This window comes from Alnus glutinosa, chromosome 14 (assembly GCF_958979055.1).
Source record: "Alnus glutinosa chromosome 14, dhAlnGlut1.1, whole genome shotgun sequence".
In the NCBI taxonomy this organism is placed as follows: domain Eukaryota; kingdom Viridiplantae; phylum Streptophyta; class Magnoliopsida; order Fagales; family Betulaceae; genus Alnus; species Alnus glutinosa.
This window is the reverse complement of record NC_084899.1, coordinates 9203614-9225223: the sequence shown is the minus strand read 5'-3', so window position 1 is coordinate 9225223 and position 21610 is coordinate 9203614. Positions and strand designations below refer to the sequence as shown.

Sequence of the window (21610 nt, the reverse complement as noted above, 5' to 3'; positions counted from 1 at the left end):
GAGGGGATTGATGGCTGTTAGTGGAACCTTTGGCTTCCGTAACATTAATAAATAAACGGGTTGAGACCTTTGGCTCTTGGTTTATTGAGACCTTTGGCTTCCAACAACAAACATATAAGCTCTAAGTGAGAGGGACCGTTGGCTTCCACAACACGTTAATCCAGACCGTTGGTTCCATTATGAGAGGAGTGCAAAAAGAGAAATAATTAATACATTGCATCTAAAATTGTCACATTACTGCTTTATGATTATATCTATATTCAACTTATGTCTATGATTCGCGACATGGGCTATATATTGCATATACATATGATTTTGAAGCCATATTTGCATTGTGTTGCATTTCTTAAATAAATCTGCATTTATTATATTATTGGAAACACCGGACTCACTTAGGTATTTTTGTATTACTGTTTCTTCTTTATATTATATAATATTATGGGATATGAGGAGGAGGAATATCAGAATTACCCAGATCCTAAGGTGGATCCTATTGACAATAGTTGAGGCTAGCGTGCCTCCCTTTTGTGGACTGTTATGTCCCAATCCCTTATATTTTTATTTTGAGAACGATGTTTATATTTCTGTTGGTATGTAATATTCATATTTTAGTTATTTTGGCTTATAAATTATATGTGCCTTGTGTAGCACAAATATTGTCCTATGTATAATTATTCAATTACACTTTATCAAACTATTTTGAGGTATTTCAGTTAAAAGCTTTGTTGTGTTATTTAATTCCAAGTTTGTTGGATAAATATAATTATTCCGCTACCAATTTATAACTTTGATGATGTCTTAATGTCACGTAGAAATCGAAAAAAAAAATTCACTTATGCTTTTTGTAAAAGCGGGGTGTTACAGAGTGGAAATAAAAAGTGATTTAAGAAGGTGATGCATATGTATTACATAGGTTTAGCTACCACACATGTATGTTTTACATAAAATATATTGGCACATAACCCTCATGGGTATCAATAAATCTAATACTACATGGACTTGGCCACTTACTAAAAGCAACAAAATCATTCTTCTATTTGTTTAAACCAATTTTGTAATATTTAGGTGAGACTTTCATAAAAAAAAAAAAAAAAAAAACTTTAAGCATAACATAAAATGGTAACTTTGAAAGAGAAAAAGAGATGGACTACAAGAATGGTGTGATTGTGAACAAGAGGAGGACTTGATGAGCTTCTCCATTACCAAATAATATAGTGTTTTGTGGGTTAGTGAAGTGTAGGAGGTGATTTGAGCTTTTAGAAGTTAAAGTGCTTGAAGTGGTTGAGACTAAGCTTGAGGGAAGTGAAGAGAAGAAGTGAGAAATGAGGAAAAATATGATAGAAAATGTAGTGTCCGTGTGGCCTAATGAGGGTGGCATGCAAGGCATCAAAAAAGTGGGTTTTGAAACCCAATAAAGGTGTTTTCTCCAAAAGTCAAGGGCTTCTCCAAGTGCCTAAGTTTTTTTTTTTTTTTTCAAAATCTTGGTGTCATTTGCATGAAACATTTCATAAAGTCACAGTTACAATAATTTGCATTAAACAATTCCAACACTTTGGGTCAGAATACATACTAAGCCTACACCCTAAAGTGAGGGTGTTACATAAATACTTCTAAAAATTAGTCCATTATTTAGAATGGTAAATGACTCCAATTTATGGAACCCAATGTTAGAAACTTGATAAATTTATTTATGTTAGGCACAAGATCATCCTCATTAATAGGTGAAATTCACAGGCAAGTATCAACAAAAAAAATTATAAGCATAACCATTCTCTTTGTGGCCGCTACCAAATGAAAAATTCCATTTAAATAGGATGATAATGGTACTAATTGGAAATTTTTTCGAAAACTTCTCTCTTGAGCCTCTCTCTCTCAAAACCAGTTTCTCCCTTTTGAAACCCAATTAGTGAAGCAAACGGGAGGAGGGAGAAGTTGCCCTCCCTCCCTTCTCTTCCTCCTCAACCTTCTCTTCTCTTTCTATCCTTTTCATATTTTCTTTCTTTCTCTCTCTTCTTTTGTTGGAAGATGACAGTTAGATTTATCGTCGCCCGTTCATCTTCTCCATGCACATGCTCTCCACTAGCCTCCCACCTTCATATCCATCAAGAGTCACCGCTAGTCAGCCTCTCCATACACGCCTCCCTCTCCACCAACACATGAGGCACATGCACCACTCCCTCTGATGGTGTCTAGTTCCAAATCTTCTCTCCAAGAGCCCATATCCATCTCCTTCCTCAATAAAGTAGGAATGATTATTTCTCTTATCTAGAGCTATCACAGAGCATGCTCTTTTGTCCATGGATGCAAGAAAGGTAATATTCATTATCATTGAACATTTTTGTCAACAGTCCAATCATTAGACTACATCACATATCGCTATCAAGGCATCCCTCTCGTCGGTCTTTTGGTCAAGAAACTATGGGACCAGATCTATTTGGATCCATTTCCCCATTTTATTTGTAGGTTTAATTTCATGTATTGTATTAGTTGTTTTTGTGATGTTTGTTGGGGTCCCCCATACCCTCTTTTGTAGTTTTTTTTTTTTTTTTAGAACTCTTTCCGAGGTACTAAATGATTGAACTAAAGACAAGTAAAATATTTGTATGAGTTGTCTAGCATCTGCTCCAAAAGGGAAAATACAGTGGCATATAGAATCCCAATAATTTGCTACTAATCATTTAACTTAATTGTGAAAATAGTTTATCAAAAATTCTAAAGCCCTACAAATGTCATAATCAATAGTGGCCGCTGAGACAAGGTCAATGCATGGCCATTATAACAATGCTTTACAAATGTAATCAATTAGCAATTAGATCTAAACATTTCTATATACTAATAAGACTATTTACAAACTTATTCTCGTGACTAAGTTATGATGTTTGCTTAGATGCCCTAGAAGATTTTACTCAAAGGTGGAGTGAAGATCTCCACCCTTGCAGAGGTGGGTAGGGGTAGAGTCACCCCCACTTCTTTGTGGGGGTGGAGCCACTTTCAACTGTCTCCCTCTATAGGGTTAGAGGTTGGCAGTGGGGTGGATCTTCACCCATCTTTTATTTTTTATTTTTAAAAAATTACTTGTTTAGTCTTTGAGGTTTGCAGTTGTACCAAATTAATCCATTGGTTATAAAAAGTATATTAAAGACCTCTAGGACAAGCTATTTGTCCAAAATGATCACCGTTGTCAACTTTTTGATAGAAATCGTTAGATGCATAGGTGGATACACGTTACAACCAATCGTCAATTGACACATGGCATAACTGATGACTCAACCTATTGTAAAATTATAGTTTTACCTCAATTTTTTTTTTAAAAAAAAAAAAAATCATAAAATAAAATATTATTTTAAAAAGAGGTTGACCTTCACCTTTACCCTAAAATAAATAAATAGAAATATATACTAAAAAAATTTAACAAAAAGGGCCGCCTCGATAAGGATGGCCTCCCCTCATAGAAGGGCAACTGACAACCCCATACTACACAAGGGGCGATCAGCCTCCTCTCAGAAGAGTGGCAAACAAATGCTCTTCACTTGATGATGGGCAATCAACCGACCCTGTGAAGAGAGGTTGCCCCTCTTTCTTTTTAGGAACATGATTGTAGAATAACTCTTGCACAACTTCATCACAACCCCACTCACAATGGTGTGGGGTTGTGATGAAGGTGTGCAAAGGGTTTTATCATTTCCCTTCTTTTTATTCTTTTCTTTTCTTTTCTTTTATTTTATTTTATTAAAGTTAAGGGTAAGACTCTAATTTTTAATAGGTCAACTCATCAGCCATGCAACATCAGTGATTGTTGTTGACATAGATCCACGTGTTCATCTAACAACTTTTGTAAACCAATCGACTGTAGGAACTATTTTAAATAAATAGTTCTTATCCTAAGAATCTTTGAGATACTTTTAATACCCTAGGGATCAATTTAGTATAACTACAAACACCATAGACTAAATAAGTAATTTTTTATTTTATTTTATTTTTTATTTTGGGTATAATTATCTATATGACATGGTGAAGTGAATCTGGCATAATTTTATTAGTATAAGAGCACTCATAATGAACTCTTCATAATTTCTTCAAATCTAATTCTAAAAAACTATTTTTATTGATTTATCTTGTCACTTTTTAAAACTTCTAAAAAAACAAACTCTCTAAATGTTTCTCTACTTTAAATAAATACTATTTTTTATTCACAAAAATAATTGCCATGAATACATTTGTGGTGCCAAGAGGGAAAAAGTTGGCACAATTTGCAAAAAGTAGTATTAAAAAAATTATAACATAATCTTTTTGACTATTTAAATCTAAAGAAAAAATATGACAAATTTTAAGTTTAACATTTACTAAGTAAGAGCATTTCTAGTAGCCTTAAACATTTAGGTATTTTTGTGAAATAATTTGGTGAAAACACACAAATATCATTGCATTTTTGGCAGCATCAAACATTTAAGGGTACGTTTGTGATTGCGATTTCGTAGACAATAAGTGCGATTTTAAATCAAATATCAGAACATAAATCGTTTGGAAACTGAGAGCCTGTTTGGTAACCTGTTTTGGAAACAGTTTTTTGTTTCCAAAACAAAAAACCGTGTCTGAAAATTGTCTGCATGCATTTGGCAATCGGTTTTAAAAACAAAAACGTAAGAAAACAAAAACGCATGAAACATGAAATATGAAAACAATTTAGAGTTGTTTCGAAAAACAGGTTTGTGTTTTCTATCCAAATACGCTCAAAACACGCGCGGAACCTATTTCCAACTTAAGTGCACAGTGTCACACGATACCCGTGATCCATGGTTCTAATCTCCACAAATCCATTTTTCTCTGCCTTCTTTATCCTCCTCGGCTTGTTCGCATTCATTCCCCACCTATAAACTCAGACAAAAATCACTCCCCCCCCAAGTGCATCTCAGTGCCATCACTCTCCTCCTATTTGCCTTCATCTACCCTATGAGCCGGGAATCGATTGCAAGTTTTGGTTCTATTTTTAAGGAACCCATTGATTAGCAGCTCGTGTTCCAGAGGATCGAAGAAAACTTTGTGTGAATGATCAACTCCTCTGTTGTGGCGGCTCCAATCAGTGCACTTGTTCGTAGGTTCCGTGGGTTTTTTTTATATTTCTGTGGGTTTGCTTGTTTGATTCAATTCCTGTGCATTTGTTTGGATAACTTCTTTGTAAGTTTTTTATCGCACTTTTGGGTGATTTCTAATTCTGTGGCTTTTGGATGTTTTGGGTCAATGTGATATTGCATCTGTTATGGGCTAATTTGAATCAATTTTGATGAAATTGAACAAGCCATTCAGTACATTTCTACATGGCTTGTTTTGAGTCAATGAATGCATTTATGTATTTTGTATGGTTTGTGAAGGAATGGGTATGTAATCTCAGATGCTATTTGATTGTTTTTACCAAAGTTCCAAAGCAAAGCCTTTGTTCCTGTTAATCCCTCTCCTCTTTGACAATTGTTTTGAAGACTACAATGGAGATGGGAGAACTACTGGGTTGTTGTTCATGTACAATTCTTTGATTGGAGGTTACTCTTCTGTTGGACATGGTGGTGATACTATCTTGCTTTATATTGAGATGGTGGTTGCGGGCATTGTGCCTGGTAAATTCACGTTTCCGTTTTTGTTGAGCTCATGTAGGGTTTTGTGAGGGATTCAAGCTCATGGAGTAGTTGTTAAGATGGGTTTAGAGGGAGATGTGTTTATCGGGAATTCTTTGGTTCAATTTTATTCAGAGTGTGGGAAGATAGATTATGCATGGAAGATGTTTGATGGAATGCTTGAAAGAAATGTTGTGTCGTGGAATAGTTTGATTTGTGGTTATGCTGGGAGGGGTTGTCCGGAGGAAGCTCCTGAGAATTGATTTTAGCATTGGCTGATGTTTCATTTTTGCATCATTTTTTGTCAATCAGTTTCATGGTTGATTAATTTAATTTTATTGGACAAGTTTATCCAAAAATATGGGACACACCATCAAGTCTAATGACATAAATTTGACAAGATTCTGTTTGGAAATCACCTAATAAATGGATAAAACAAAAAATTGAAAACAAAAAATATATAGAAACGTCAAACAATTTTCTATTTTCTTCTTAAGTGAAAACTGTTTTGAAAATAATTGTCCAAACGCCTTGAGTACTGTTTTCTATTTTAAAAATTATTTTTGAAAAAATAGTTTGCCAAACACTTTTTTAACGAAAAAACAATAGAAAACGGTTTTTTGTTTCTGTTCTTGAAAACAATTTTCAAACGCAAAAACAAAAATCGATTTGCCAAACGAGCTCTGAGTTTTTAAAAATTGCGATTTGAAAACGCCGAAAATCTGCTTTTTTAAATCGCAGGTGAGATGGTGCTTTTTTGAAAACGCAGAATTTTTAAGGCAAATTTGCGATTTTAAATGCTAAACTGCGATTTTGCCAAACGCTTCACTGCATTTTTAAAAATCATTTTTTTCAAATCGCATATTTTAAAATCGTGATTTTAAATCGTACTTTTTGAAATCGCAAATCCAAACAGACCCTAAGTATTTTAGTGAGGTAATTTGATGAAAACGCCCAAAAACTACTCCAAGCAGCCGCACTACTATAACCAATTATTATGGTATGGTCAAACCCATAATTTTCTTTAGACAATTATCATTTATTTATTTATTTTCTTCTTTTTCCTTTTTTAGCAATTTGGTACTCGCAATTTAAAAATTAGCTCCTGCCTCTCGTATCTGAATTATACACGTGCGCACAACGAACCCCTTCCCCTCTCAACCATAAAAATAAAAGAAAAGAAAAGAAAAGAAAAACAGAGAAAAACAAATTGAAGCCTTGTTATCTCAGTCTTATCGCATCGGTTCTTCTCCACAGCCGCAACCTCGTCCGCTCTTCGTTTTCGCCGAGGAATACGCACCCCAAGTTGAATTCGGATCAAGAATTGGCCTTCGATTCTTTAAGTCGCGAGTCCGAGGGCAAAAATGCCTTCCCGGAGCTTCAATTCGGGTATGAGAGCTGTCACAGTTCGATCTTTTTATGCAAATCATTTTTCTTTGGGCTCTGATTAGTTGGTTCCGCTTCACTCTTCCGTCGCTATTACTGTTTCCAAATTCCATTTTCTGGTGCTCCGACTGTGACTTCTGGTCCCTCAAGCTGGTACTATCCAATTCAGGGTTGTTAGCTTCGAGTGGAATATGTATATTTTAGGTAAACGTTTACCCGAAATTTTAATTTTCTCTATAAACTTTTTTTTTTTTTTTTTTTGTTCACCTTCTTTTGTTGCTAGAAATTATGTTGAATTGGGTATTTGTTACTAGGCTCCAATTCGTGAAATGGGATTGACTGCTTATTTTCTTGTGGGATATTTTACTAAATCTTTTTTGTTTATGGGCAAAAGTTTGAGAAATGAGAAATGATTCTCACTATTTTAGTTTCTGTTGTCAGACTATATAAGAAACTAGCTGCTGATTGGAAATTTAGTATAGGAGGTAGTAAGTCTACTAGGAACTTCTGAGATGGTGTTTCGTATTAATGGAGTGCAGATGCGGCAGCTCTTGATGAATAAATCACGACAGGATGGAAGATATTTACGAGTCGAATTCTTAAGGAAGTAACGGGAAATGGAAGTTGGTGTTGAAGTTGTGCTATTTGTCTGTCCAATACCTGAATGAAAAAGTTTAACTAGATGTTTAGTGATTTGTTGTTGATATTGAAACTAAAATGGTTAAAAGATTTACTTGTTTTTTGATTGGATAAAACAACGCTTTCAGTTGATTTGTTATTGATAATGTATCTGCCACGAAATCGTACCATTTAAACTTTTTGTCTTGCTCCATATTCTCTTCACCATGCTCCATGGAGGTTTTGAATGATGGAGCACCTTAGATGTGCTTGATTTTTTTTTTTTTTTTTTTTTTTTTTTTTTTTTTTTTAATTTTGTTTATGTTAACGGCGATTCAAGTTATGGTAGTTATTTGTGAATTTTTGTGCAGGAAGGATGAAGAGTATTAGGGATTGGTTTTTTTCTCAATTAGTGTCCAATTCATTGGTCTCATCTACACCATTGTCAGGAAGTGATAGTTTTTTGAATGAGGGACTTCTAGATGAGGAAGTTGATAACCAAGGTATTACCTTGTCTCTATCCCTTTTTGTATATGTTCTATGAGTTTTTAGTTAAGAGTTATTTTAGATACATGCACACCATCTATGTATGCCATTCTTATAATAGGAGAAGAAAATAAAAAATATCGAATCTTTTGTTAAAACTTGATGTGTTAATTAGCGTCCCCTACCTCTCACTTTCTCATGTCCGCAAGAGTTTGTGATTTAAACTTGGGATGGTTGATAGACACTTCATTTGTGATGGCAAGGATGGAGAGAATACATCTCAGTGCTTATGTATAGCAGTATTTGGATTTCATAGTGGTTCAATTAGCTAAGCATACCCTTACATCTTCTCTCATAGGAGTTCAATTGGCTAAGCATACCCTTACATCTTCTTGGAAAGTGGCTGTAATGATATTCTTTGGAGATTATCATTGGGAGGATGCATCACAAGAAATAATGGGAGAATGAAGGTTGTAAAAGTTTCTTAACACTAAAGTTTTTAAAGGGGCTTACCAACATAATGGAAGGCTTAGCCTCTGGTTGCCTAAATTTTTTTGAAGAAAAGGTGAAGCACTGCAATGGGAAAGGAGACTTACCAATCTAGCTGCTGTGTTGTCAACATGAAAATTTTTCCTTGACTATAACCCCAAGGGGTAGAACAATCGGCTAGGACTACGCCTCATGAAGTGAAAATCACTAGTTTGAAGCTCCCCTTCCCCCTCCCCTTGTGCCAATTACTTTTATATATATATATAGTTTAGTTTCTAAGTGATGACGTAACCGTTCTGAGCTAACTGTCTTTGACCATTTTGGTTCAGTGTGGCCCATTTGTATTAACTGGGCCCTGTCACTATGTATAGTCAAGATCACGATATACTGAATCTCTATGCAACTTGTTGATTTTGATAGAATGTTTTTATTGGTGAGCTTTAGTAAACGGCTTAACCAAATCGGGTCTAGCAGAATTCTCCATAAAAATGAAATCATTAGTTCATATCCTGGCTTTAGATATCCTTGTTACAAAATGTTGACAATCCAGTTGCAAGTTTTTTGAATATTTGCTTCCAACGCAGGAAACCAATTCCAAATCTTAGACTTGAACTTGTTTCATCTTGATGCATTTTATCAGAAGACCTTATTGTCACTTGTTAGGTTCAGCTGATACATCCAGTATGGTAGCATCACCAGTACTTCCTGATACATCACACGCTACCCATGGTAGTCAGGAAAATCAGTATAATCCTTCCGTGCAGCAGGCTTCTGTTGAAGACTCCTATCGGTTCTCTCATAGCTCTGGTAAGCAAAAAATGAATCCATTGGCGAAGATTGAGGATCTCCAAGTTCAGTTCTTGCGCCTTATCCGACGGCTTGGCCAGTCACAGGAGAATCTTCTGGTTGCAAAGGTTTTGTATCGGATACACCTAGCAAGCTTGATAAGAGCAGAGGAATCAGACTTGAAAAGAGTTAACCTTGTAAGCAATAGAGCCAAAGCAATTGCAGCAGAGCAAGAGTCAGCTGGCCTGCCTGAATTGGATTTCCCATTTAGAATACTTGTCCTGGGGAAAACAGGGGTTGGCAAGAGTGCTACCATAAACTCTATATTTGATCAAATGAAAACCATGACTGATGCATTTCAACCAGCCACTGATCGCATCCGAGAGGTTGTGGGAACTGTTAATGGAATTAGAATTACTGTAATCGATACCCCTGGTCTCCTGCCTTCTTCTTCCAGTAATTTGAGAAGAAATAAGAACATTATGCTATCTGTGAAGAGATTTATAAAAAGATCACCACCAGATATTGTTTTGTACTTTGAACGCCTCGATATCATCAACATGGGCTATAGTGATTTCCCTCTTTTGAAGCTCATAACTGAAGTTTTTGGTACTGCAATATGGTTCAACACCATCCTTGTAATGACTCACTCTTCCTCGGCTCTTCCTGAAGGACCTAGTGGTTATCCTGTCAACTATGAGTCGCATGTAACCCAATGTACAGATTTGGTACAGCACCATATACAGCAGGCAGTGTCCGACTCAAGACTTGAAAACCCTGTAGTATTGGTTGAGAATCATCCTCAATGCAAGAAAAACACTATGGGCGAAAAAGTACTTCCAAATGGACAGGTTTGGAAATCTCAGTTCATGTTATTGTGCATTTGTACCAAAGTTCTTGGTGATGTCAATTCCCTCTTGAAGTTTCAAGACAGCATTGAACTGGGACCACTGAGTAGTACCCGGCTGCCTTCTCTGCCCCATCTCCTCTCATCACTTCTACGACATCGCTCTATATCAAATCCAAATGGAGTGGATGATGAAAGTGATGAGAATTTACTTTTAGACACAGAGGATGAAGATGAGTATGATCAATTACCTCCAATCCGTATCCTGACAAAATCTCAGTTTGAGAGATTGACAAAATTACAGAAAAAAGACTATCTTGATGAGCTGGATTACCGGGAAATACTTTATCTGAAGAAACAGTTGAAGGAAGAGTATCAGAGGCGGAGGGAGAATAGGCTTGCCAAAATGGAAAACTTAGTGAATGACGATAATTCTGATAGCCAGCTGGTGCCTCCAGAGGCCGTTTTGTTACCAGATATGGCAGTTCCCCCAAGTTTTGACTCAGATTGTCCTGTACATAGATACCGGTGCCTTGTTACAGGTGACCAGTGGATTGTGAGACCTGTTCTTGATCCCCATGGATTGGATCATGATGTAGGCTTCGATGGAATAAGCCTCGAAACAGCTGTGGAAATAAACAGGAATGTCTTTGCCTCTGTCACAGGACAGATGAGCAAGGACAAACAGGATTTCAGTATCCAGGCGGAGTGTGCTGCAGCTTACACAGCTTCCAGTGGACCTACTTGTGCTGTTGCTCTTGATGTTCAATCTTCTGGTAAAGATATGATCTATACAGTTCATAGCAACACAAAGCTTAGGAGCCTAAAGCACAACATTGCTGACTGTGGACTATCTTTGACATCTTTCGGAAACAAGCATTATGTTGGTGCCAAGCTTGAAGATACCATACTAGTTGGGAAGAGATTGAAGTTTGTGGTTAATGCTGCACGAATGGGGGGTCCTGGACAAGTGGCGCATGGTGGGAGTTTTGAAGCTACTTTAAGAGGGAGTGACTACCCAGTGAGAAATGATAAAGTCAGTCTGACCATGACAATACTTTCCTTCGACAAAGAAATGGTTCTGGGTGGAACTTTACAGTCTGAATTCCGGCTGAGCAGAAGCCTGAGTATGTCTGTTAATGCCAATCTAAATAGTCGCAAAATGGGACAGATTTGCATAAAAACAAGTAGCTCTGAGCATTTGCAGATTGCTCTGGTTGCAGGTTTTACCATTTTCAAGGCTCTATTGCGTAGAAAGGCAACTGAAAGTAGAGGGAAGGAAGCATTGGAGAGTGGATAAGTTTGTGTTGCTGTTTGGATGCTGGAGATTTTTTTTATCTTGAGAGAATTCTGTAGCAGCAAAGCAATCTATATCCGGAACTATTGGATATGCATCTTTTACCAAAAAGGAGGAGAAAACAAAGATGTGGGTTTTCAAGGAGGTTTTTCGCTATATTTACCTCTTGTATAAAACGGAAGTATGGCAAGGAAATCTAGCGAGCCATCTATTTTTGCCATATAAACCAGGATCTCAACCTCATGTCACTGCGAGGATCCAGTCAAGCTGGTAGCTTTGCCACCGAGGTCTGAATTCACAACTAAATTGAGCTGTTAACTGTACAGAAAAACATCGAAAATGATTTTTTGTTTTTGGTAGAATGAGTCCAAGTAAGAGGTAAAAAGAAATAATTTTGAAATATTGTTGAAAATTTTGAAATCTTGTTTGAGCTCATTATCTTTTGTTGATTTGGCAATGTGCGTTGATACCTTTTAATCTGCTAGACCTTATTTATGGCCCATATGAATTTGATCATCTTAACTGTGGGAGGTGGGTTTGATCTTATGATTGAGCAAGTCTTACAAACAACAAAGGATGTAGAGAATCATCTTATTGGTAGAGGAAGGAGATTCCGCCTCTCTAAACTAGAGAGTAAATACTTGCAATCATTCTTCTTGACTCCTGGTTCGTCATGAAATGAAAGGTATTTCAAAACAAGTTCCACCATGATAATGAAAGCTTTAGCTTTTGAGAGACGTACCCAACATGTGGAAGCCAACTGGATCCTCCTCCTCCTGGTATGCCCCATTGATTTCTTTGCTGCTCATAATATGTAGGATTCCACAACATGGTAACATCATGAAGGGGACCACCATAGATGAGTTCCGTCAAATATGTGAGAGCTTCGGAATTTGCTTTCATAAATGAGCTTGTTTGGTAAAGGTTTTTTTAGTTGGGTTTTGTTTTTGAATAGTAATAACAGTCAAGGGTGTACAATCGGTTGCGGTTGCGGTTTACCAATTGCGGTTTTTATTTACTGCTGGTTATCCGGTTATTAACCATATAACCGGTTTTCTTATATTATTGAATTTTTCAAATTTATTTATTTATTTATTTATTTTTTTTAAAAAAAAAATCCAATATTTGGCCACTGCTGAAGTGCCTTTTGGCTTCCCTATCCATTGTCAAAAGAAATTAGTTTCAACAAAAATGAAAGAGGATTCTTTTGAAAATTTTCAACCCAGGTTAATTAGTCATTGACATGGAAAGATCCTCCACGATGGAACCCTCTTAACACAGAATTAGGTCTACTAGGAAACGTAAATGAAAGACGCGTATATTTTCACTCCAAGCTATTATTTGAAATGGATAGATCCTCCATGACGCAACCCACCAACAACAAATAATTCTATTAGATACTACATCTCTTCCAATCGCATAATTACATATGTGATGAGGAAATAATTTATACATCTATCAATTAGTAAGCAAATAAGTTCAACGAGAAATCTGAAACTTTTTTTTTAACAAATATCATGTGCTATCATATATTACTGAAGAAAATTCAAGGGCAAATTATAGAGAATAAAGGTACAAGAATCTTTACATCATAAGCCAGATAAATCTGACTTCAAACAGCAACTTAAACAAAACACAAACATTACATGAACAGCATTGAGCCACTCTTTATATTTAAGTATAATCAACAAATAAAAGAGGGTAGATCTAGCACATATGCCAACAAACAGTCCCGTAACATTTGAGCATCACAAAGACAAACTGTGAACAGAAAAAAAATAAAAACAAAACAGCCAAAAAACATAAGCCAAAACGGAACTGGCGTTGGGAAACGCCGTCATCGGCGACAACACGTGTAGAACACGCGCCACCACTAGAGACCATCCTCTATTGCAGCCGAGTGCAAGAACCACCAAATAACCACCATCCACGCCTTGGAAGTCAAGTTGTGACCCTCACGCGCCGGTCCAAGGAGTGACCTCCCTGGCGCGTGCTGGCCACGCGCTTAGTAGGAAAGGCTGACACGGTCGTGGCTGGGGGCCACTGTGGAGAGGCGTGTGTCTTGAAAGACCTAGCCGAAGTTTGTAGATCTGACTCCAACGAAACAAAACCAAAAGAGCACGGTCAGAAACTACGGCGAAGACACACCAGACAACCGCTCCCCAACACGTTTGTCCCGTGAAGTCTTCTATCAGCGAACAACAACCACCACTGGATCTAACCCAGGAGGAACAAAAACTCCACAGTCCTAATGGCTGGAGGACACCTAACCTCCATTGGGTCATTTCAGGGAGGAACAAAAAACCTCCAAAGCCATAGAGGACTTGGAGGAAACTCACCATCGGGAGGAGGCTCCTCCCTCCCCCTCTGCAAAAACCAGTCCCTTTAACTCTCTCGCTCTCTAGGTTTTTGCCGCTCGCTCTCTAAGAGTTGTGCAACTAGACAGCGACGAGAAATCTGAAACTCATGAACAAACAAGAGTCAACAATCACACGTCACATAGGAAAACATTCAATTATCTTCAACGAATCTATTCATATTTTGAGCAAGTCAATCATCACCGGTCATTCTATCTATTCATATTTACGTAAGGTGGTATATATAATAATAATAATAATAATAATAATAATAATAATAATAATAATAATAATAATAATAATAATAATAAAAACCGGTTGCGGTTACCTAGTTATTAACCTGTTTTTTAAACTACAATAACCAGTAACCACAACCAGGTACTCGGTTATCCGGTTGCAGTTATTTTCGATTTTTCGATTTTTTCGGTTAGCAGTTGTTAGCGGTTATTAGCGATTACCAGTTATTTTCAGTTAATAACCGCCCTGCTTGTATACCATAAGAAGTGATTAATGTGATATAAAGTAAAAAAAAAATTGTATGGAAAAGTAAAAAAGTTAACCGCATTTGCATACCATATTAAATATTAAATATATAAAGGGTATGTGGATGCGGTTAAATAACTGCATATGCATACCTTAAAATAGCTATCTACATATGCAGATAGCTATTTTTGCTAACAGTATCCGCATGTGCGAATAACTATTTTTGCTAATTGCATTTGCATGTGCGGGCAGTTAATATTCACTCGCACCATATCAGATTACTGTAAAATATGTACCCGTTCATTGTTCACCCCATATCAGGATGGTTGGGGTCCTCGAAAATGCGGAACCTCCATGCTTCCCAACTACTCCAAGGAGCGTATAAACAGCTCGCCACTAGGTATTTGAACGATTTAATTTTCCAACTTTTGCTCTCACCTACTACCCACCTAACTTAAGCATCGGAGGGAGGATTGCTAGCCAACCCCGTCATATCCTTGTTGTTTTGCAGGTGATGAGTATTAAAAAATGTATATTTGGACCCTCTAATTTACATAAGTTAAACCTTTAACTTTGTTATTTTTTTTTGTTTTTTGTTAGTTTTGATATTTTAGCATTTTGCAAGTCATTAAGTGAGAAATAGAGGTTTTGAGGCAAAACCGCACAAAAGGCTGAAAATTGCCGAGGGGCTCGAGCGCACCCTTGTTGCGTTCGAGCGCACGTGCCCACAACAGAGCCTTCAAGCTGAGTGGGCTCGAGCTCAGCCCTGGTGAGCTCGAGTGCACTTATGCTGACCTGGACAGAAACCCTAATTTTTTCTATAAAAACCCCATCTTTCTCATTTCTTCCGAGGGGAGGCCGCTTGGCAAGCGCCTTAGGCGCCGTTTTCAGTAGTATTTAGGGTTCTTGGGTGATTTTCACCTAGAACATCCATATTTTGTAAGTTCCTTTGATTTTTAATGGATTATTGTTGTTTATTTTTATGCTTTCCTTAGTCATGTATAGCTAAACTCTCATCTAGGGTTGATGATGAAGCCTCACCGATAAAGAGAAACTATGTTTTCATGCTTGTTTATGCTATTTGAGTTTATGGGCTTTTGATTTCTAATTAATCTACTTCTATTCGATTTTTGAGATGATTTTTGGGTATCTCTTGTGATTTTCGAATATAAGTGATGATTTGAGTTTGTCTCATTTAATTGATTGCTTGGGTTTTATTTATCAAAACGTTAGGTATTCACTGTGTTTCGTTTAACGGGTACATTTGACGATTTGGTGAAAAACTGGGTATCCATTGTGATTTGTTCTTGGAATGGGTACAATTGATGATTTGGGGAACACCGGGTATCTTTTGTAATTTGTGTAAAGAATGGATTCATTGAATGATTTAAACAATTTTTGAAGCAAAGTAAAGCATACCTAAGATTTGTTGGTGAGAACTTCAAATCGATGTAGATGAGCATGAGAATATGTTGCTATGATTTGGTGGGTGTGGATTCTTGAACCTTAGAACCTTATCTTTTGTTTTCTTGAGTTTATGTTTTTATTTTTGTTAAAAATCTATAAATTTGGAACTAGGTTAAAATATGATTAGTTTGAATAGAGATTAATTTTCGTAACACAATTCCCTGTGTGATTGACCTCGCATTTGCAAAACGCTATATTGCAAATGATTTGTGTACTTGGGAGTTAAATAAATTTGCACAACAACAGGTTACCTGAGAGTCTGACCCACCTAGAGAGCGGACCAAGTCATCGCAGGAGCCAATCAGAAGCTGACACGTCACCATACCAGAAAATTGTCCTAACAACTTTTAAATTAAAATGAGCATTATTTTAGCATTAAGCTTCATTTGGGTTTGCGATTTCAAAAAGTGCGATTTAAAATAACGATTTTAAAATGTGCGATTTAAAAAAGTGATTTTTAAAAACGCAGTTCCCAAACAATTTATGTTCGACGATTTGGTTTAAAATCACATTTGTTGTCTACGAAATCGTAATCCCAAACGCACCTTTAGTATGCTAAAAGCTTATTGCTTTTTGTATAAAAACGGACACAGTAATCCCCATTAATAGAGATAATGATATAATATTTTAAAAACATACGTATGACATAACAACATAGGTATGGATAATTCCTATTATACCCTTTCTAAAATTCGGTAAAACAACGACGCTTTTATAACTAATGCTTAAAAACCTTATAAAATTTTAGTCAGCATAACAGTGCATTTATGGAATACCCAATCAAATTTGGACATCATAATGACAATTTGGTAAATAAATGCACAACTTTTGAACATAATTTTAAAACACTAATTTAGGCTTATAATTAAGCTTAAATCAACATAATAACTTACAAATCACAAAACTTATCAAACTACGGGTTGGAAACTCACCAAGATACTTCCAAGTAAGGTTGGAACAATTGAAAAGAACTCTAAACTTTCCCAAATAATTCTGGCCGCATGGTGGAGGAGGGAATTTGAGTGAAAATAATGCTAAGCAATGAGTGAAAATGACTACACATGGGGTCTTATTTATAAAGGTTTTGGATGGATAGCATTTGGAGTTGAAATTGCAATCCCAGGGTGGAATAGGATCCTCTCCATTTGAAATGAAATTGATACTATCAATTTTATAGTCATGATTTAAAGTTGATACATTTAACGATATATATACCATTTATTTGAAATAGATATATCCGTTTCATTTAATGAAATGGAAAGGATCATATTCCTTCAAGGGTTAGGGAAGCTCTCTTGGCTGGGTACTACAGGGTTGAATGTAATTACTACTTTGGTAAATATCTACATGAATTTGCATTTCATATGTATTTGTGTTCTAATTTGCATTTCATATGCATTTGTGTTTGTATTAAGGTTAATGATTAAATATTGTTTAATTAAGGCCTAATATAGTTGGATTAAAGCCCTAATCAGCTGTCCACATGGGTAGTGACATGGCAGCCCCCAAGGATGACATGTGTACATTGTACTGCCATTGGGCAGTAACTTCCCGACTCATTTCAGCCTACTTCTCGAAATCCAATTTCTACCAAATTTTACAGGCCGATAGAGGACTCTGAGATGAGTATATTGCCATTTAATTTGACTAAAACGGAGTTTGTTTGTCCCAGTTTTGACTTGCTCAAAGTTTCAGGTATTTTAAAATTATTTAATCAAATTGACTATCTAAACGTGATCCAATTGATTCAAATTTTTATCACGTGTTGCCTATACATGAAAGATCATATGGTCATATTATTGTAGAAAATCACTTCCAAATTGATATCAATTTCTGAGTCACACCCTTATTACGTATAATGAATAATAAAAGAGATAATATTTCTCATTATCCTTTTATTCATGTTTTAATATTCTTTATAACTGCTTTTCATATTCTTTATAACTCTCAATAACACCTTAACTCTTTATTACCTTAAACAATATGGAAAAAAAACCTACGACCTCAAATATCAATGAACATTTAATTTCATAAATATTCATATAGTCTATATATTATTTTCGGATTTACCATTGTATTATTATTTGGTCTTTGTAATGATTCACCCCCAATGACACAATATTGTTTGCTTTTACCTCCCTATAACCAGACTTCCCAATAGGTCACCCATCCTAGTACTACTCTCTCAGAAGCACACTTAACTATAGAGTTCTGATATGTTCATGACCATCATGGCTTTAAAATACGTTGTGTCAAGCACATCTCCATTCCTAAGCGATGTGGGACGTCGCAATCACCCCCTCTTCGGACCCAATGTCCCTGCTGGCAACCCTCATGGAATCACCCCATTCTTGGTGCCCCAATAAGTGCCCGCTAGCGACCCTCATAGGCTTGTGCACTCTGCATCCATCTTATGCTGGGCAATGACTCTAATACCATTTGTAACGACCTACCCCCAATGACACAAATATTGTTCTCTTTTAGCTCCTTTGAACTAGACTCTTCAGGAGGTCACCCATCCTAGCACTACTCTAGCAAAAACACGCTTAACTGCAGAATTCTGATAGGTTCATATACAATCACGATTTTAAAACGCGTTGTGTCAAAAAGGATGCATTTATACATATAAGCACATCTCCATTCCCAGGCGATGTGGACGTCACAGTCTTAATTCAAATTTAAGACTACCATATTTCGAGATTTAAAATATGGGGCACTACGCATCTCTCTTTGAGGCACGTGAAGTTTCTTCATCTTGTTCCTTTGTGCCTCTTCATCTTTTTCCTTCGCTCTAGCAAGTGCAATTCATTATGGCTTGTGGTGGCGCTCAGGAGGTGGAGATGGTGAGTTTGTCGGTAGGTCATGATGATTTACGGGGAGGCCAGAGACATTGTCAGCACTCCGGCATGCATACCGCATCCTGAAAGAGGTGGCGATAAGGGTCCCTTGGGAAGATGAGCGGGCTCTAGGGGTAGGCGGAGTTATCAATGTGTGCCTTTTTTAGGACATATTGAACGCCAGCTTTTGCTTTCCCGTTATGAGCACCGCTCGCGAGGTGCTGTCCATCCTTAACCTTGGCTTCTTCCCAATTAACTCATAACTAGCTCATAACCCGCGCTATGCTCGGGATTCTTCTTTATAATTTAATTTCAGAATTTAAACATATCATTGTACTTTTTATTATAGGTTAAAAAATGCTTGTAAAAAAAAAATTATCACACATCTTTCAATAAAAAGACAATAAAGGTTAAGATCCTTAATTTTATTTTAACTCAAAAAAAGTAAGACTTCTTAAAATATTTGTTCACATAGGTGTAGTTTATAACGAAAAGAAGTATTTAAAAAAAAAAATTTAAAAAAGGAAGTAACAAGAAAATATAAATTCAAAATATTACAGCATAGGTGCTGTAATTTTTTTGATGGTCAAGATGGTGTTGTAATTTTTTTTACAATACCCAAGCCAAATCCTACAAAATAAAACAAAAATTTTCACTCAACATTTAATGCAATCAAATAAATTCTCTTACATCACGTTCAATGCTTAATCAAATATTTTTTTTGCCTTATTTTGCTTTCAAAAGCAAAAAGAACACTTCAAAAAAAAAAGTTTGAGTGAATCATACAAAAAAAAAAAAAAAACTATTAAACATTCAAATATATTAAAAAATAAGACCCTTAATTTTATTTTAATCCATATAAATTAAAACATGTTTAAAATCTTTGTTACCATGTCAATAGTTTAAAATGAAAAGAAGTATAAAGAGAGAAAAAAAGAAAAAAGAAAAAGGAAAGGCAAGAAGAAAACCTATAGATTATGATTATCAAAACATTAATAAAAAAAAAAAATAGCAAGAGTCTCTTATATTATTGGTGTGATACATATTACATTTCGATACAAATAAAAACCCATATAATTTTAAACATTCTAAAAAAAATACATAGTAAATTAAACAAAATGGCTGAAAATCGAGTAAATTATACAAACGAAAACAAAAAATATTCCGTAAAACATTCAAATGAACTGAAAAATAAGACACTTAATTTTAGTTTAATTCATATAAATTAAAACATGTTAAAATCTTTGCGCCCATATGAATAGTTTATAACGAAAAAGAAGTATAAAAAAACAAATAGCAAGAAAACATGGTTTAATCTAATTACCAAAGCATTAATAAAAAAATTAGCAAGAGTCTATGATATTGTTAGTGTGATACCTATTATATTTAATATAAATAAAACCCAAGTAATTATAAACATTTAAAAAAATACTAAACAAACTAAACAAAATGTCTTTTTACGAATACAAAATAAAACAAAATATTTCATTACAATGCTTAATATCTCTTTGGTGTTTCGAAAGTATTTATATTCCTTTTATACACAACAATCAAATACATTTTTGTCTTGTTTTGCTTTCACAAGCATAAAAACACTTTTAAAAAATGGCAAAAATTTGAGTAAATCATATAAACGAAAATAATAAAATTCCAGAAAACATAAGTCGTTATCTTAGTTTAATCTACATAAATTAAAACATGTTTAAATCTTTGTTCTCATAGGTATCCATGGTTTAAAATGAATAGTATAAAGAAAAAAAATATTAAGAAGAATACACAGTTTAATCTAAATATCAAAGCATTAATACAAAATTAGTAGGAATTTTTGTGTGATACCTATTATATTTCAATACAAATAAAACACAAATAATTCTGAACATTAGGAAGAAAAAAAATACAGAGAAAAATAAACAATTTTTATGAAAATTTATTCTCATAGGTAGTCATGGTTGAAAACGAAAAAAAAAAAAAACAAAAACAAAAAACAAAAAACAAAATAGCAGGAAAATATCTAGATTATAATTATAAAAATGCATAAAACACAAAGTCCTTCAAAAAAACAAAACAAAATAAAATTATGTACTTTAACACTTTGTTTTTTTCTTGAATATCGCAGCTAGATGCTCTTGATTTCACAATTCAAGATGTTTCAAACCCAAAAGAGAGAGATATATAAATAACCAATCTAATAGAGTAATGTGACTTTTTAGCTTAGTTGTATGGTTTTTTTAAAATTAATGCATGCAATACATAATGGTCAATTATGGGTAGTTAATTCAGTACGTTCTTAGTTTTAAATTTTGTCTTCTATAATTTTGGAGAGTCGTATATTTTGAAACCATAATATTGTACATTAAAATTTTGAACTTAATAAAATCCCATATAAGGAAATTTTTTGAAATTAAAGCACAATAAATTTATTAAAATCATGGCAAAAACAGTTCAACCTTTAAAATTTACCGATTTTTTTAACTTAAAAAACCGGTTCAATATTTAAAAATTATGGGTTTACACCACGTATCATAATTCTCCATTGCACAAAAAACATTCTATGAATATATAAATCACATAAAATTTTCCTATCAAAAGAACCATAATTTTAGTTTTAATCCATATAAATTAAAACATTTAAAATGTTCTCATATGTGTAGTTTAAAATGAAAAGAAATGTAAAAAAAAAAAAATAGCAAGAGAAAAACTTGGATTTTAATTATCAAAGCTTTAATAGTAGGATAAATAGTAAAAATCTATGATATTATTAGCGTGATACGAACCTGTATATTATGTTTCAACAAAAATAAATTCCATATAACTTTGAACATTTTAAAAAAAAGAAAAAAAAGAAAGGCATTTCAAATTTAATGCTTAATTAACTCTTTAGTGTTTTAAAAGCATTTCTATTCCTTTTGTGCACAATAATCAAATAAAATTTTGCCTTTTTTGGCTTTCAA

The 21610-nt window shown here is 34.9% G+C and overlaps 1 protein-coding gene across 4 annotated transcripts; it reads left to right on the top strand.

Moving 5' to 3' along the window:
* The first annotated feature begins 6814 nt into the window (after nucleotides 1–6814).
* LOC133857200 (translocase of chloroplast 90, chloroplastic) lies at nucleotides 6815–11950 on the top strand. 4 transcript variants are annotated; one of them, XM_062292372.1, is made up of 4 exons: nucleotides 6815–6995; nucleotides 7143–7196; nucleotides 7982–8113; nucleotides 9255–11950. In XM_062292372.1, the coding sequence occupies exons 1-4, from the start codon at nucleotides 6971–6973 to the stop codon at nucleotides 11516–11518; spliced, it is 2475 nt and encodes an 824-aa protein (XP_062148356.1). In that variant the 5' UTR covers nucleotides 6815–6970; the 3' UTR covers nucleotides 11519–11950. The 4 variants fall into 4 exon arrangements, with proteins under 4 accessions (XP_062148356.1, XP_062148355.1, XP_062148357.1 ...); XM_062292371.1 differs by having other exon boundaries at nucleotides 9249–11950; XM_062292373.1 differs by lacking the exon at nucleotides 7143–7196 and having other exon boundaries at nucleotides 9249–11950.
* Nucleotides 11951–21610: the final 9660 nt, after the last annotated feature.

Bases quoted from the DNA above. Each gene is read 5' to 3' on its own strand.
- LOC133857200 (XM_062292371.1), top strand. From the start codon at position 6,971: ATGCCTTCCCGGAGCTTCAATTCGG. The intron at 7,197-7,981 runs GTAAACGTTTAC...ATTTTTGTGCAG, and splicing joins GTGGAATATGTATATTTTAG to GAAGGATGAAGAGTATTAGG. The intron at 8,114-9,248 runs GTATTACCTTGT...GTCACTTGTTAG, and splicing joins TGAGGAAGTTGATAACCAAG to GTTCAGCTGATACATCCAGT.